The sequence below is a fragment of the Anguilla rostrata genome, unplaced genomic scaffold (assembly GCF_018555375.3).
Source record: "Anguilla rostrata isolate EN2019 unplaced genomic scaffold, ASM1855537v3 scaf1034, whole genome shotgun sequence".
In the NCBI taxonomy this organism is placed as follows: domain Eukaryota; kingdom Metazoa; phylum Chordata; class Actinopteri; order Anguilliformes; family Anguillidae; genus Anguilla; species Anguilla rostrata.
Genome location: NW_026986379.1, coordinates 1 through 18,291, shown reverse-complemented (window position 1 = coordinate 18,291; position 18,291 = coordinate 1). Strand labels below are relative to the sequence as shown.

Here is an 18,291-nt window from a genome sequence, read left to right as displayed (position 1 = left end):
AAAAATATTACTTAAATCGTTTTCATATATTCATGGCATGCTTTCCCTGCAAAGCCCAACCATCTAGCACTCCTTATATTTTCAATAAAATGATAACAGTATTTTAAATTCAAAAAGCATTTATCCCTGGTCTGATGTCCGTGTGTCTATTGGGGTTCATGTTGTAGTGTTTCTATATCTTTATGAGCCTTCCGATTCTTTTTAAGTACACTTGGTATAATGGAAGACTGGAACTTTGAAGTATTGCATTATTCATCAAAAAAACTGTAACTGTTATAAGTTATTACATTAACCGGCAAAACTTATTACGTTAGCCGTTAAATATTTTATTGCATTAACCATTAGATTTACATTACATTTATTTGTCTGTCACTTTTATCCAAAGCAACATACAATTAGTGCATATCGAAGGTCATTGGAACAACTACAAAATACAGGTCCGATAAGGTACAATACTCATTATGTAACGGTTATTCATAGCCATGAACACAGTAAGTCCAGTTCACGCAGAAACATAGGCTAGGTCAGAAAGTAACGTTACGTCAAACTAGAAGGTGCAATACTCATTATGTAATGGTTATTCATAGCCATGAACACAGTAAGTTCAGTCCACACCGTGAGCATAGGCTAGGTCAGAAAGTAATGTTACGTCAAAATAGGAGGCAAGATAACAAGTCCCTGAACTGCTGATCTCAGGCAAGATGGAGAGGAGTAGTTTTGGTTGACCATGTCGATTGATGCAGACAGTTCTAGGAGGATCAGGACAGGGGAGAGGCGTGAGGAGGGCAGTCCCTGTTGAGTGCCCATATTGAAAGCCAGGCTGGTGAGGACCAAGCAGGTTAACCGGCAGTTATTACATGAAAGAGGACAAAGTTATTACGTGTTTTTATTATATTAACTATTATATTATTATATTATATTATATGTGGCTCTGATTTGCTTTTTACCTTAAATAAAATATGGCCCTGCGTTCAAATCTGAAATTGATCCGTAATTGCCAGGAAAAAAGCTAAAATTCCCTTTTTTACATGAGGCTGTAGCCATCTTGGAACAAGGTAGTTTGTGACATCATTGGCATTAGTCTTGGCTGCTCAGTTCCTATTGGTAGATGGCTGACTTTCAGTAAGCTCAGCGATGAACCAGGAGGAAAGAAACTAAACAAAAAATGCATAGAGAGTCCTTCTGTATTGCCCCAGGGTGCTCAAATGAGTATTACTACACAATACGTATTCATTTTCATGAACTGCCTCTGATGAGACTGCAACCACTGAGCTGCTGGTTGCTCAGAAATGGTCCACCTGTGGGACGGGGCGACGGGTCTGCAGTGATGCTTTGTTCTTCAGACCACGAACCGACTGAAGCCAGACGCTGTGGTTGGGCAGGAGGACAAAATTAGCAGTGAATTTATCTACAGTATGTCAGATATCAAGTGTTTAGATTATGGCCTCAGAGAGAGAAACAGTGAACTGGATACATTATTGGCTTAAAGACTGCTGCCTACCTTCCCCTCCATGAACATTAAAGGAAACGTCCTTTACGCCACTCTGTTACCCTTATCTAGGCAGGTGATCTATGGGTCCCACCTCATGCAGAGTTTGTCTCAGGAGAGACACACCAGAAGACAGAGCTATTTACAAGGCCAGAGGCCTAGTGTGGCTACAGAATGAACAAAGATCCGGTTCTGTTTGATCTTAAGTTTGAATGCAATCTGTGACACTTTATTGAAATCGTTGACTGAAAACTTTATGTTTATGTTAGAAGCACAAATAAACTTCCATGCTTTTTATTGGTATTCAATAGCTTAACTGAATTACGTCCTAATATATTCATGTTTGGTCTTGTTAGAAAGGGACATTTTGTTAATATTTTGTTAATAATATGGTTCTTAGCCATACTTTCAACAACATAAGGTCACTTTCATTAATAAGTACACTGTCAGCTTTTAGATAGGCCAGTCCTTGTCATAAATTAGTCTGCCTCCCTTTCTACATCTGAACATAGAATTGCCCAAACAGGGCAAACATGCTCAAGCCATGCTGTGTTAAGTGTTCATGATGGCCTCAGGAAAAAGTTGTATTGTGTTGCAATTTCTTGGTTGTGCGTTTTAGCTCATTTCCTTTGTTCCTATGGCACTGGAAGAGGGGAATACTTTGATAAGGTCTGGCTCTTCAGTCTTTCTTTTCTGGTAATCTAAATTTAGCATCTTGTTTGATGTCTTCTGTTTTGTTTTGTAACTTAGAAGTAGACCTGATACAGAGTTTGATTTGGTTTGTCAGTTGATTCCACCAGGTTACTGTCGACTGACCTATCAATGATTGAATTCATAATTGTCATTTTCAATAATACTTGTTAAATTAAATCATGTAAAATATATTTTATATGTAGGTTAAGTGAGGGGTTTTAGCACGCAATACCACTTGTGTTCAGTATTCAGAGTGCTGAACATTGTGACAAGGGCATTGACTGAAGCACTGGATTCAGAAAATAAACATATTTTTACTTAATTGTTGCTTGCCCGACATTGCCTCCTGGAGTTTTAAATAAACTGCTGTCTGCTTATTCCTGTATTTTAATGTATAAACACAATGTGCAGATGTTCCCCTGTTATACAGTACTGCACTGCTGCCCTGCTCTCCCTGGGACTATCGGGGCTCACCCACTCCCTGCCCACTGAACCCTTAGCAGTGTGCAGCACCAGGGGGTCCTGAGACGGCCTCAGCACAGGCTCAGCTGATCCCTTAACAGTGTGCAGTACCAGGGGGTCCTGAGACGGCCTCAGCACAGGGGCTCAGCTGATCCCTTAGCAGTGTGCAGCACCAGGGGGTCCTGAGACGGCCTCAGCACAGGGGCTCAGCTGATCCCTTAGCAGTGTGCAGCACCAGGGGGTCCTGAGACAGCCTCAGCACAGAGGCTCAGCTGATCCCTTAGCCCATGGTGATGGATGACAAAGAGATTTTACATTTATGCAACCTCATATTTGTACCCCACTGAAACAGGAAATTTCTGCCACCTGGGTGCGATTGGGATCAGTGTGAAGGTCTACTCTCTCACTCTGGCTGGAGTGAGAGAGATGGGAGTGAGGGGGGCAAATGCCTGTGAAGAGATCTACAGCTGCACAGCCAAATCTCTGCCATAGCATTTACACAATCTGGGGATGGGGACACCATTCCTCGTACAGTGTGTTTCTCCTTGTCATCAGATCAGCGCTCGTGTTCAGAATTCCTGGAACATCAATCAATCAATCAAATTTTATTTGTATAGCGTATTTCACAGCAATTGTCACAATACGCTACACAGACAACCCTGGCCTAGACCCCCACAGGAGCAAGCCTAAAGCAACATGGGTCATGCGTAACCACAGAAAGTGACGGCTGCTCCAGACCAACAGTCTGTGGGCTAGACCATGGAGCTGGAGGGAGCGCATGCCACCTTGGTGATTGGCATATGCTACTGCAGTCATTATCGAGCATATAGTATGAGCTAGTTAATAGCTAAAAAAAAATTGATTCACCATGTGACCCTCCTGAGACCCCCCACCCCAGAGAGGGATGTGTCTGTCCTTTTTTTCCGTATGAGAATGATCCTGAGAGGGGTTCCCTTAGTGTACAAGTCTGTGTTTTCCCAGTGACACAGAGTTAGAGCGCTTGTGTGTCACCGTGAGACGGTGATGGAGATCGCGCACAGGGTCTAGTGATGAATATTCAGCGTCTTTGAAATGTATAGATGTTTATGAACTGAAGAACATGTCCGGTGAGGTAAAGTGCACCACAAAAATGCTGTTTTTTGTGTTTGCAGATTAAATTAATATGTTTGCAAATCAGATAAGTTCATCACATGGAAAGGGTTATTAGAGCCCAGTAATTGCCTTAGACCAGGGGTGCTCAATACGTCGATCGCGATCTACCAGTCGATCGCAAAGGTAGTATTGGTAGATCGCATGAGTACCAAGGTGGTTGAACGTGACACTTCCCAGTTGTCTTTAGGCAACAACAAATCAAATGTGCATAATTTTTTTATTCTTCAGTCATTTCAATGTACTTTAAAACGTATTTTTCTAAGCCTAAATTTCCCACTATAAAAATTCACACGAACCGTCTGGACGTGGTAATGAGAACTGTCAGTTAGCTATGATTGACAGACCGTGCCCGGTTACCATAGCTACCCCCATGCTACGCGCTCTCTTTGGGAGACTGAATTTCCACAAGCTAGCTAGCTTAGTAGTATATCAAGTATCGATAGATAGCTAAGGTAAGGACGTTGACTTATATCCAATTATAATTTTTGCTATCTAGCTAGCCAAGTTAAGATAAAAGCACAACTATAACGTCCTCATAAAAGCAAACTAGCAAGCTAACGTTATCGATAACATTGCCTTATGAAAGCAAACCTCCTAGCTAGCTAACGTTAGCTAGCTAGCTAAATGAATATCTGATATTCTGATAACCAGAAATAATCTAAAGGCACTCTAATTTAAGTGAACCTAACGTTAGTCAAATATTTGCATTGTCTGAACAGCAGGACGGTGTGTCCTGTCAGATTTCTTTACGGAGCGTGGAAATGGGAGTGGTTACTGTATTCGTGACGCAGCAAAATGACAACTTTCTCAACCGGTTGAAAATAGGACGATGAATTTAAAACGCAAACCAAACCAAAAATACAGAACGGACATATTTAATACTTTGCTCATTGTGTTTCTTCAATGCCTCTTGTGCAAATAGCACATAAAACCGAGAAAGTGTGACAATCACCATGGTACTCCTTTAAAAAAAATAGACGTCAGCCTATCATCAATCCCGTCACTTGATTGATATAGGACAGCCAGTTAGATGACATCTGAATTTTTCTGACACTTAGGTCACTGCGCATGCGCAAACAACGGCGCCAAGTGCAGCAAAACTAACAAGCTAGTCAGTCCAAGTACCGTTCCACCATGACTGATGAACATTTGGAAGTGTGCTTGAGGCTGGCTGTCAGCAGCTACTGTCCGGACTATGTATCCCTGGCTGATTCAATTCAGTGCAAGTCATCAGAGTAAACTCAGGTAATGACAAAAAAATGTACATAGTTAATTATGTTGTGTTTTGCAATATTGGTTCATGCGGTTATGCAAGGTACATCAACATACATTGTACATATAAAGAATCCTCAATATATTTGTAAATAAATATATGTTTCGCATTTTTGTAGTGGGTAGATCATTTTGACTTGGTCATTTTATAAGTAGCTCGCATGCTGAAAAAGTGTGAGCACCCCTGCCTTAGACTATTGTGGATTAGTCAGAATACTTTATGAACTTAATTTACACACCCCCCTCCCTGTTTTTGTGTGTACATCTCAGGAATGCGTAGGTACATATGTATCAACTGTCAAGGTGAACAATGTCACAAAGAATTTGTGCGTGTGTTTGTGTGCGTGCGTGCGTGTTTGTGTGTGTGTGGTCTCTCCACAGGCTGGGTTGGTGTAATCTCACAGAGGGCTGCTGTGATGTTCTGGCCTCAGTCCTGCGTTCTCCTCACTCAGAGCTGAGAGATCTGGAGCTCAGAGACAACGAGCTGCAGGATTCAGGAGTGAGAGCGCTCTCTGCTGGACTGGAGGACCCACACTGTAAACTGCATAGAATGGGGTGAGTACAAACACAAACCCCTTCAATAAATTAGGGCTACAATGTGACTAAATACAACAATGATGTCAATGTTTCTAATGTGAAAACAGACACTCCACAGAACTGAAACAGCATGTTCCTGTTCTTGAACATCTTGGTAGAATTCGACTACACACATGAATGAAGAAAATGAATTAGTCCTGTTTACTGAAATGTAGTGGAGTGTAAACTCAAATGTGTTTGATAATGACTCATTCCACATTCATGTTATTTTAGTTTAACACACACAGCCCTGTTAGTTTATATTATGTTACATTACATTTATTTGCCAGACGCTTTTATCCAAAGTGACGTACAATAAGTGCATACAAAAGGTAATTGGAACAACTACAAAACACAGGTCCGATAAGGTACAATATTTTGCAGTTATTCATAGCCATGAACACATTAAGTCCAGTTCACACAGTGAACATTACTCTGACCTAACCTATGCTAACCTAAGTCAAACTAGTAGGCATTACAAGCAACATCTAGACAATGATACTGGGCACAGTAAGTGCTGGATGGAGGTACATGTAACATGAGTGGCACAGGAGGTACATGTGTAGAAATAGAGGGATTTAAATGATAGAAATGATCTACAGAGTGGTGATAGTTAGTCCAGGTATAGTCTGAAGAGATGCATCTTCAGACCACGGCGGAAGATGGGTAGTGAGGGAGAGGTTCGTAGAGGAACAGGGAGTTTGTTCCACCACTGTTCTAGGGTGGAGCTAGGGTGGAGAAGCTCTGTGGTAGAGACAAGATTGAACCCTTTACCCGGATGGCAGGGGGTGCAAGGCAGTGGTCAAGTGGGCGTATAGGATTTAATCATGTGCTGTAAGTAGACGGGGGCCATCCTGTTGGCTGCAGTGTAGGTGAGGGTCAGGACTTTGAACCTGCAGTGACTGTTAGCCAGTGGAGTGACCTCAGCAGGGGAGAACTTGGGAAGGTTGAAGACAATTAATGTGCTGTAAGGTGTGTAATACACTGCTATGTGTTTGATACACACAGCCCTGTTACATTACATTACATTCATTTAGCAGACGCTTTTATCCAAAGCGACGTACAAAAAAAGTGCATTTTCATGATCGTAGACAACTGCTGAACACGGGTTCAGTAAGGTACAATTACTTATTTTGTAAAGCTATTTCTAGCCGAGAACAAAGAACACTATCCTGGTCTAACATCTGCAGAGCCAAACTAGGCAGAAGAATAAGCTACAGTATTAGGACGAATACAATTTACCAAGAAGTGCAGGGAAGGGGCAACATGTAACAAGTGATAGGAAAAGGGTTTTTTTTTTTTTTTTTTAATATATACAGCGTGGTGGTGGTTATTCTAGGTATAGTCTGAAGAGATGAGTCTTCAGGCCACGGCGGTTTATATTAATGTGTGTAAGGTGTGTAACACACTGCTATGTGTTTGACACACAGCCCTGTTAGTTTATATTAATGTGTGTAAGGTGTGTAACACACTGCTATGTGTTGGACACACAGCCCTGTTAGTTTATATTAATGTGTGTAAGGTGTGTAACACACTGCTATGTGTTTGACACACACAGCCCTGTTAGTTTATATTAATGTTTGTAAGGTGTGTAACACACTGCTATGTGTTTGACACACACAGCCCTGTTAGTTTATATTAATGTGTGTAAGGTGTGTAACACACTGCTGTGTTTGACACACACAGCCCCGTTAGTTTATATTAATGTGTGTAAGGTGTGTAACACACTGCTGTGTTTGACACACACAGCCCTATTAGTTTATATTAATGTGTGTAAGGTGTGTAACACACTGCTATGTGTTTGATACACACAGCCCTGTTAGTTTATATGAATGTGTGTAAGGTATGTAACGCACTGTTATGTGTTTGACACACACAACCCTGTTAGTTTATATTAATGTTTGTATGGTGTGTAACACAATGCTATGTGTTTGACACACACAGCCCTGTTAGTTTATATTAATGTGTGTAAGGTCTGTAACACACTGCTATGTGTTTGACACACACAGCCCTGTTAGTTTATATTAATGTGTGTAAGGTGTGTAACACACTGCTATGTGTTTGACACACACAGCCCTGTTAGTTTATATTAATGTGCTGTAAGGTGTGTAACACACTGCTGTGTTTGACACACACAGTCCTGTTAGTTTATATTAATGTGTGTAAGGTGTGTAACACACTGCCATGTGTTTGACACACGCAGCTCTGTTAGTTTATATTAATGTGTGTAAGGTGTGTAACACACTGCTATGTGTTTGACACACAAAGCTCTGTTAGTTTATATTAATGTGTGTAAGGTGAGTAACACACTGCTATGTGTCTAACACACACAGCCCTGTTTGTTTATATTAATGTGCTGTAAGGTGTGTAACACACTACTATGTGTTTGACACACGCAGCCCTGTTAGTTTATATTAATGTGTGTAAGGTGTGTAACACACTGCTGTGTTTGACACACACAGCCCTGTTAGTTTATATTAATGTGTGTAAGGTGTGTAACACACTGCTATATGTTTGACACACAGCCCTGTTAGTTTATATTAATGTGTGTACGGTGTGTAACACACTGCTATGTGTTTGACACACAGCCCTGTTAGTTTATATTAATGTGTGTAAGGTGTGTAACACACTGCTATGTGTTTGACACACACAGCCCTATTTGTTTATATGAATGTGTGTAAGGTGTGTAACACACTGCTTTGTGTTTGACACACACAGCCCTATTAGTTTATATTAATGTGTGTAAGGTGTGTAACACACTGCTATGTGTTTGACACACACAGCCCTATTTGTTTATATGAATGTGTGTAAGGTGTGTAACACACTGCTTTGTGTTTGACACACACAGCCCTATTAGTTTATATTAATGTGTGTAAGGTGTGTAACACACTGCCATGTGTTTGACACACGCAGCCCTGTTAGTTTATATCAATGTGCTGTAAGGTGTGTAACACACTACTATGTGTTTGACACACAGCCCTGTTAGTTTATATTAATGTGTGTAAGGTGTGTAACACACTGCTATATGTTTGGCACACACAGCCCTGTTAGTTTATATTAATGTGTGTGAGGTGTGTAACACACTGCTATGTGTTTGACACACACAACCCTGTTAGTCTATATTAATGTGTGTACGGTGTGTAACACGCTGCTATGTGTTTGACACACAGCCCTGTTAGTTTATATTAATGTGTGTAAGGTGTGTGTGTCCTTCTCTCTGCAGGCTGTCAGGCTGTGGAGTCACACAGAGAGGCTGTGATTCTCTGGCTTCAGCTCTGTGTTCAAACCCCTCACACCTGAGAGAGCTGGACCTGAGATACAATCACCCAGGAGACTCAGGAGTGAGAGCGCTGTCTGCTGATAAACTGGACACACTCACACTGCTGTAAGTACAGAGAGTTTCCACACTGCGTCTCACACACACACACACACACACACACACTAAAGGAGTTGGGGTGGCATGGAGGGCACTGTTCAAACCAGCGTTACTCAAGTGGGTTGGGGATCTCCTGTGGAGGGTGCTGCAGGGGATCACTGCAGTAAATAAGATGTGGTTGTTGTAGTTAGGGGTTTCATCAGGGACACAGTGATGGTGGAGTTTCAGTATTACCAAGCAATGGAGAGCCTGAGTGTGTTTCAGAGTGTGTGTGTTATAAGGGTGTTTTATGTTCAGTGGAGGGAGGGGAGCTATTTTTGCACATGGAGTAGGGTGAGGGAATGGAATAAGTTTCCTGTGACAGATTTGTGTGTTTTTCATATGATCGTGGTTTTGTGTTTTATTGTGTCTTTGTTTTTATTTATGTGATGTCATTGGTGTGTTGAGAGTGGAAATAAAGGATGGTTAAAATTCTAAATTCTGTTCTGCTGTTCTTACAGTGTGGACCATGGAGGAGAGAACAGGACCAAACCAGGACCCAGGAAATGTGAGTGTGTATCGACACAGAACACTTTCCATGGGTACACACTCTGCTGTGTGTGTGTGTGTGTGTGTGTGTGTGAGAGAGAGAGAGACTTCTCTCTTACACACATAAACACACAAACAGAAACACACATGTACACAAACACACAGACACAGGTACTATCACAGCTCTCTCTCTCACACACACATAATGAGGTGAATATTAATAATGATAATTAATCTCATTAATGTCTCTGGTGTGCAGACGGCTGTCAGCTCACACTGGATCCAAACACAGCGTACAGAGAGCTGTTTCTGTCTGAGGGGAACAGGAGGGTGACATCCACATCGGGGAGAGAGCAGCCATATCCTGATCATCCAGAGAGATTTGACTTCTGGCCCCAGGTTCTGTGCAGAGAGAGTGTGTGTGAGCGCTGTTACTGGGAGGCTGAGTGCAGTGTGTCTGAGTGGGGGGGAGGGGTTTGTATAGCAGTGACAGATAAAGGAATCAGCAGGAAAGGAAAGGATTCTGACTGTGTGTTTGGATACAATAAAAACTCCTGGAGTCTGGAGTGCATTAATCTCAGTGACTCTGATGAACTCAGTTACTCTGTCTGGCACAATGAGAACCAAACACGCATACCTGCCCCCCCCTCCCCCTACCGCAGAGCAGGAGTGTGTGATGATGCTGGTAGAGGAGTGTGTGTGTGCAGGGTAGGAGTGTGTGTCGACCGTCCGGCCGGCACTCTGTCCTTCTACTGCGTCTCTGACTCTGACACACTGACCCTCCTGCACAGACTCCACACACACTTCACTCAACACACACCCCTCTGTGCTGGATTTACAGTGAGGTGGAGATCCTCAGTGTCCCTCTGCCAACTGGAGTAGAGACACACACACACGCACATACACTCACACACACACACACACACACTCCTCAGTGTCCCTCTGCTAACTGGAGTAGAGACACACACACAAACATGCACACACGCACATGCGCGCACACACAAACATGCACGTGCACACACGCATACACCACATTCACATACCCACTCACACACATGCACACCACATACGCACGTGCGCATACACACTCGCATGCACGCACAGACACACACACTCGCATGCATGCACGCACACACACACACACTCGCGTACACACACACACACACACACACACACCACATTCACATACCCACTCACACACACACACACCACATACACTCATACACATACACACACAGATACACATAGACACACCCACCCATACTCTCACACACACCCTTTCTCTCTCAGTCATGCACACGCACTCACAAATACACACGCTGATGTACACTCATGCACACGCACTCACACACCTACGCACACACACACTCGTGCACACACACTCACACTCTTACACACACATACACACTCTCTCACACCCACTCACACACCCAGTCACACACATGCACACACACACCTACACACCTGAACACACACAATCTCTCGCACACACAAACACACACATTCACCAGTGCACTCTCACAAGCTCATAACCGTATGCACACACCCTCTCTCTCTCACACACACACACACACTCACATCCACACACATTCACACAAACGCACGCACGCACACACACAAACTCATGCACTCATGCACACACACATACATGTGTGCAGAGGCACAAACACGTGTCAACACACACACTCCTCAGTGTCCCTCTGCTAACTGGAGTACAGACACACGCACAGGCACGCACACACAAACATGCACACACACGCTTACACACACACACATGTGCGCATACACACTCGAACGCACGCACACACACACACACACACACACACACATACATATACATACACTCATATACACATACACACACACACTCAATCACACACTCACACACATATATAAACACAAACACTCATATACACCTAGACCCTCACACACCCACACCTACACACACACACACTCACACACATATATACACACACGCACTCACATGTATACATACACACTCATACACACACACACTCAATCACACACTCACATATATATATATATATATACACACACTCATATGCACCTAGACCCACACACACACGCACTCACCTACACTCACTCTCGCACACTCAGTCACACACACACACCCTCTCTCTCTCACATATACTCCATCACACACACACACACATACTCTCACACACACCCTTTCTCTCTCAGTCATGCACACACGCTCACACACCAACGCACACACACTCTCTCACACCCAGTCACTCACACACACCTCCACACACACACACAATCTCACGCACACACATACACACGCATGTAAACATACACGCTCATACCCGTATGCACACACACACACTCTTTCTCTCACTCACACACTCACATACAGTATACAGACACACACATTCGCAAACGCATGCGCACACACACACACTCATGCACTCACGCACAAACACAAACATGTGTCAACACACACACATTCTCATTCCCATACGCACGCACACACACGTATACACACACATTCTATTACCTATACGCACACACACACACACACACTCATGCACTCACACATGCACACACATGCATACACTTACATGCGTGCACAAACCATATATGCATGTATACACAAGCATTATAGCCATACATACACACACACACACACACACACACGTATAAACGCACACATTCACAAAGGCACTCTCACGCGCACACACACATACACATGCATACACTCATTCTCTTGCACGCGCACACACTCGAGTACACAGTCTCACACACATTCACACAAACGCACACACACACACTTTCTCTTACCCATACACACACATACCTGTGTGCACACATACTCATGCACTCAATCATACTCTCACACATGCACACACACATACATGCGTGCACACACACACACATTCTTTTACCCATTCACACACGCAACCTGGGCACACACACACATGTTCACATCAACAGTCACTCCCACAAACGTACGCATGCACACACACATTCACAAATGCACACACACAGAAACGCACTCTCACCCAATCACACACACGCACACACGTCGACACACTTGCAGCCTTCCTTGACCAATGCCTTACCACTGCAATTTCAGCTGTGCCCAATATTAACCTCAGTACAGCTTAAACCCTGTACATGAGAGTGTGATCTTTTAGCAGGTTCAGGTTAAGCACTCGCTATTTAAATATGATTTTATTTTTTTTACATTTTATTAAATTTTCAAATGTTCAAGGTGTGTTTATGTACTTTTGATTATTAAAACATTCATATAACATTGAGAGTAATAATGCCAAAATAGGGCAGAGTAAAATGTTTTTGAAGTAATAATTCTGTCTCCTGTATCTGCATCTTTTTTATAAGAAGCTAGTGGCAAACTCCTCCACTTAAATGTGCATTTTACTAGTTTTTACAGTTGCTTTCATTCATTTTCACAAGAGTTCCAATGTGCAAATTTCTGTGGGCAAATGCAGCTGATAGGGAGAATGCAGAATGATCACTGCAGTGTACTTATTTCATTTCATTACTGTAAACAATTATGGATTGAGTTACCTCATTTATTCTGTTAGGATTGTTTTTTTGTTTTTTTTTGCTTTAATTTTCTGTATTTTCAGACAATAATATGCAATGATTAAACCTGAATTATAAAAATATCAAATGTTTTGCTGTTTTGATTTATTATTGTGTGATGTATTGAACTCCTGTGACACTGGTACTTATTACATATTCTGTATGGGATTATGTTTGGATTAGACCACTAAGCCAAAATCAGGGCAGAAGTGTGGTTTGCATGATATCCAGTCTCTTGAGATGTTCCTGAGACCCTACAGTTTTTCTCATTTTTTCAGATGCATTTCTAATATCTGCAGTCACACAGTCAATCATGTTATGATTGCTTTGGCTCAGTGTGGAAAACTCAATTTGCCAAACTGACTGGCAAAATTCTTACCCTAAAACACTAATTGCAGTACCTACCAACAAAGTGCACAACTCTAAATCACAATCAGTTTTCACAATACAGTCGTCTCGTATTAGTACAGTGTTCCAATGCTTATTGCTAGACATGCAGATTGTGAAATAAAGTCAAGATGTTTGCAGTCCTGTCTCGTCACTTCCAGCAACATTGCCCAGGTGAGTCGCATTGCAGTATGGTTGGTAATCCCAACATAAAAGGCTGTTTTACAACACTACATTCAGCAGTGTCTGACAACATGGAGCAGCCCAATGCAGTTGGTACTGAGGTTGTGGTCAAGCAGGTAGAAGAAATGTTGTATCGAATGAATTTAGAGCCACAGTGATTTAGAGTCAACAGTAATAAGAGCTTTTGGACTGAACATTGATAAGTCAATAATTTACTGCAAAATGTGATACTGTAATTACATTACAGGATTGTTGTGTTGGTGTCATTTTATATTATTTCTGTTCCGTGACGAGCCTGTAAGCCATGCTAATCATTTTTATTAGAGACCGCGCAACTCTGTTTTTCCAAAATGCCGGCTTATTCCACATGGGGGAAAATTGCGTTTGTGTTAGGTATTCCTGTGGCAATGTCTGTTCTGTCTGTTCTGATAATGTGATTATTTTTCTTCTATCAGATAAGGCCTGCTGGTGCAAGTTTGCAATGTTGCATTTGTATGTGTTATTTTTACTGTTTACATGTCAAATGTCTAGAGTGTAAATGTTTCTGTTTAAATGATTGGTTGAATAACACATAACGCTATTTTCACTGACCATGTTAAACGTACTCACTTGCGCGTCTCAGCTCCAAAGGCATGCTGATGTTAAACCCATATTCCAATCTGTTTGAAATGACACAAATTCTGCCTAGTGTGTTCAAACATCAGACATTTTTTTACTCTACATATTGTTTATGCCCTGCATCTGAACAAATTGGATGTGCCCATTCTACTGTACCATCTCCTTTGTAAGCTAAGAAGTTCCTTTCAGCTGACTACATCAGAATCTGTACTACTGGCGTTTTATGAGAGCTTAAAATGTACAACATTGTTAATCAGAAGTTATATCTGGGTGGGTAAATTGCTGGATATGCTGTAGAACATAGTTCGTCATTGATTTATAAATATACCAGTATATCCTGGGCTTTCACTGATGGTTTAATTGTGGTACATATAGCAGTGGCCTGATGTGCATTCTATGTTTGCAGTTTGCTTCTACCTGACTGCTTCCCCCCAGCAGAGAAACAGAGGGGCACAGCCCCCCCAGCAGAGAAACAGAGGGGCACAACCCCCCCAGCAGGGAAACAGAGGGGCACAGAAGACTCTGGGTCATCCCACCATGGATGGCGCAGGAGAGGTAGCAGGTTTTAGCAGTTTGATAAGGTGGTCTCGGAGGATGGACAGCGTGGGAAAGTGTGGAGGACCGATCGCTCAGTGGGTCAGGCTGGTGGAAGATACCACAAGCCAGACTTAGCTTCCTGATCAGGGCCAATTATGACACGCTGCCTTCTCCTCAGAACCTGCGCTAATGGTTTGGTGCGGATGAGACCGTCCGCTCTGTGCTGCCCCCAAACTAGGCCTGTGGCACATTCTGTTAGGCTGTGAGACGGCTCCAGCACAGGGACACAGAGCAGGCCTCCAGCACAGGGACACAGAGCAGGCCTCCAGCACAGGGACACAGAGCAGGCCTCCGGCACAGGGACACAGAGCAGGCCTCCGGCACAGGGACACAGAGCAGGCCTCCGGCACGTTCTGTCAGGCTGTGAGACGGCTCCAGCACAGGGACACAGAGCAGGCCTCCAGCACAGGGACACAGAGCAGGCCTCCGGCACAGGGACACAGAGCAGGCCTCCGGCACAGGGACACAGAGCAGGCCTCCGGCACAGGGACACAGAGCAGGCCTCCGGCACAGGGACACAGAGCAGGCCTCCGGCACAGGGACACAGAGCAGGCCTCCAGCACAGGGACACAGAGCAGGCCTCCGGCACGTTCTGTCAGGCTGTGAGACGGCTCCAGCACAGGGGTGCTACAGATGGAGGTATGACCAGCTGCTGCGAAAGCTTCTGGAATTACTGGAGACCAGCAGACAGGAAGCAAACAGAGACGCCTCTCCTGTGAAAGAGCATCAAACCCACTTTGTGAGACAAGCAGGGGAGGAGGGGACCATAGGACACAAATGAGATCAGCACAGCTTCCTAACATGGAGACGTGGTCTACTCGGGCGAAGGTGGTCCTCCTTATATGGAGATGTGGTCCACTCAGGCGAAGGTGATGCTCCTTGTATGGAAACGTGGTCTACTCGGGTGAAGGTGGAGCTCCTTATATTAAGACATGGTCCACTCGGGTGAAGGTGGTGCTCCTTATATGGAGATGTGTTCCACTCGGGTGAAGGTGGTGCTCCTTATGGAGCTCACCCTCCCATGGGAGGAGGGGGCAGACGAAGCCTATGAGCAGAAACGGCTGAAGTACTCCGACCTGGCAGCGGAGTGTGAGAGTGTAAGGAGTGTAAGGAGGCCGTTTGGAGAGTGACAGTATATCCAGTGGAGGTGGGATGCTGGGGGTTCACCCGCCAGTCAGGGCTCCACCTTCTGGAGAACACGGGCATGGCAGGGGCAAGGCTGAGGAGGGCAGCTAGAGGGCTGGCCAAGGAAGCAGAGAAGGGGGGGGAGAGTCAGGAACCGTCCACTGCACCCAAAACAACAGCAGAGGGTGGCAGCTGGTCTTCCGGATTAGTTTGAGCCTCTTTGTGTCCCTGGAGTAGAGGCTCCCAGCCCAGCACACACAGGTGTAGAACAGGACACCGGCCACAATGATCTGGTAGAACATGGTCAGCACCCTGCTACACATACAAAAGGAGCGTTGCCTCCCCAGAAAGAAAAGCCCTCAGTCTAGTAGGGCATCCAAAGACACAAACCACAGTATCAAACCATCTATCTACGTGATCAGGAGAACATGGTGTGTATGTGTGTGGGTGTGTGTTTGTGTGCGTGTGTGTGTGCGCATGTTGTGCACGTGTGTGTATTGATGCACTGTGTACGTGCTCTGCGTACAATAAAAATGAGCATCTTCAGTGCATCAACCAGTGCATTTTTTTAAAAATTACACCCCCATCCTCATGCTAAATGGATTTTAATAAAACCATTATGTGCAGTGGCAGGAGCTTGAAATGGTCGAAAATATCGGAGTATTTATTTTTGCTATCAGACCTGTGGGCTGTACTGGAATACTGGAAACACAAAGTGGATGCATCCTGCCATCCGGTGGTCTTGTGACGCTACAACAAGGGACTGAACTCCAGAGGGTGAGACTCAAGGCAGAAGTTGGGAGTTTCTAAAACGCTGACTGCTTACTCTGGTTCCCTCTGTCTAATATAATATAAAGATCTGAAACTAGGCACTAATATAAAAAAGCAGGATTGGGGAAAATATTTTTCATGGCACTGTACATGCGGTAGACAGGTTTCCTTTAACAGGCTTTAATACAAGGGGCACCAGGAAGTCACACTACACAGCCTGCAGAGGAATTCTCAGAAGTTTTCTAATGCCACACACCAGAATGGAGTATATTATTTTAACAGGAGCGAGCTCGTCTGAGTAACTTTTTACCTGTTGTAATTAAATCAAACTCCCATGTGATAGAGCCACAGCCATGACATGACCGTATGTTTAGTCTTAAGGCTTTCCTTTGGTATGATAACAAGCCTACGCATTAATGGATTATTTTACTGTGCTTGGATGAGAAAAAGAAACATTTACCACATTTCAGCTTGTGCGCATATATATTTTGTAATGGAATAGAACAGAAAAGCTGTTTTTCATGCTGGAGGAAGACCTTTCATAAGCGGCTCTGACATGCAGTCATACGAGCGCCCAAGGGGGGTCGCTAGAGAGTGATGAAAAACAGATCCCTGTCTGACTGACCCTCCCGTACCCTGGGCAACACAGGCACCAATCATGCGTCGCCCTGTGGAGCTACCGGCCACAGTCGGCACTGGCACGGTCCGGATTCGACCCGAGGCCGTGAGGCTCATCTATGCACCTCAGCGTGGTACCTTAACCGAATGAGCCATCCAGCAGCCCCAAGCCTAATTTCAATAAAATGACAACTTATCAGCATCCATAAGAAATGCTAACTACCATACAATGTGCCAAATAATCACTGCATTGATAGGAACCACTCAAAGCAGGTACATGAGGTAGACAGGAAATCATCAGGCCAGATGACATTTTCCCACTGTAACAGACTTTAGTACAATATGCACCAGGGAAATACCCACTACACAGAAAGCAGTGGCATTCTCCAAAGACTCACTAAGTTGTCTCAGTCTTGATAATAGTTTATAAGCATCACACCTCATAAGGTCACATCTCACAAGCATGTTACATCAGTAATTAAGCATCTCAGCACACAACACAACAGCACAGTATAGTGCCTGGGACGGGGGTGGTATATCCCCATTGTGGGTGCCAGAGCTTTTCGGGTCCTCTCAGGATTGCACTTGGGACGGCCCTGACCTGCATTCCATCCTCTCCGTAGCTCTCCATCGCTCTTTGCCCTCATCTCCATGGTAACTGGGAATGTGTAGACTGGGACAAGGCCACAGGCCTAGGCAGAAGTGGCCAGGAGTGCATACAGAAATACAGAAACACAGAAACATACACTTCCCTTCACTACCTTAAGCCTCCAAGCAGCTGTACACTGCAGAACACATTCTGAAGTGCATTAATCACTGCAGGTTTCCCACTGAATCTATAGGAACTGAGGCAGAGCAGTGAAAGAATGGG

At 44.0% G+C, this 18,291-nt stretch overlaps 1 protein-coding gene across 1 annotated transcript in view; it reads left to right on the top strand.

Annotated features, from left to right (window-relative positions):
* The window catches only part of LOC135247028 (tripartite motif-containing protein 16-like), a 59,081-nt gene extending 45,872 nt beyond the window's left edge, over positions 1–13,209 (top strand). Inside the window, exons 3-6 of the mRNA XM_064320326.1 lie at positions 5,450–5,623; positions 8,868–9,029; positions 9,521–9,567; positions 9,808–13,209. Coding sequence (XP_064176396.1) covers positions 5,619–5,623; positions 8,868–9,029; positions 9,521–9,567; positions 9,808–10,430 — 837 coding nt within the window. The 5' untranslated portion in view covers positions 5,450–5,618 and the 3' untranslated portion in view covers positions 10,431–13,209. The remainder of the gene's footprint in view (positions 1–5,449; positions 5,624–8,867; positions 9,030–9,520; positions 9,568–9,807) is intronic.
* The last annotated feature ends 5,082 nt before the right edge of the window (positions 13,210–18,291 follow it).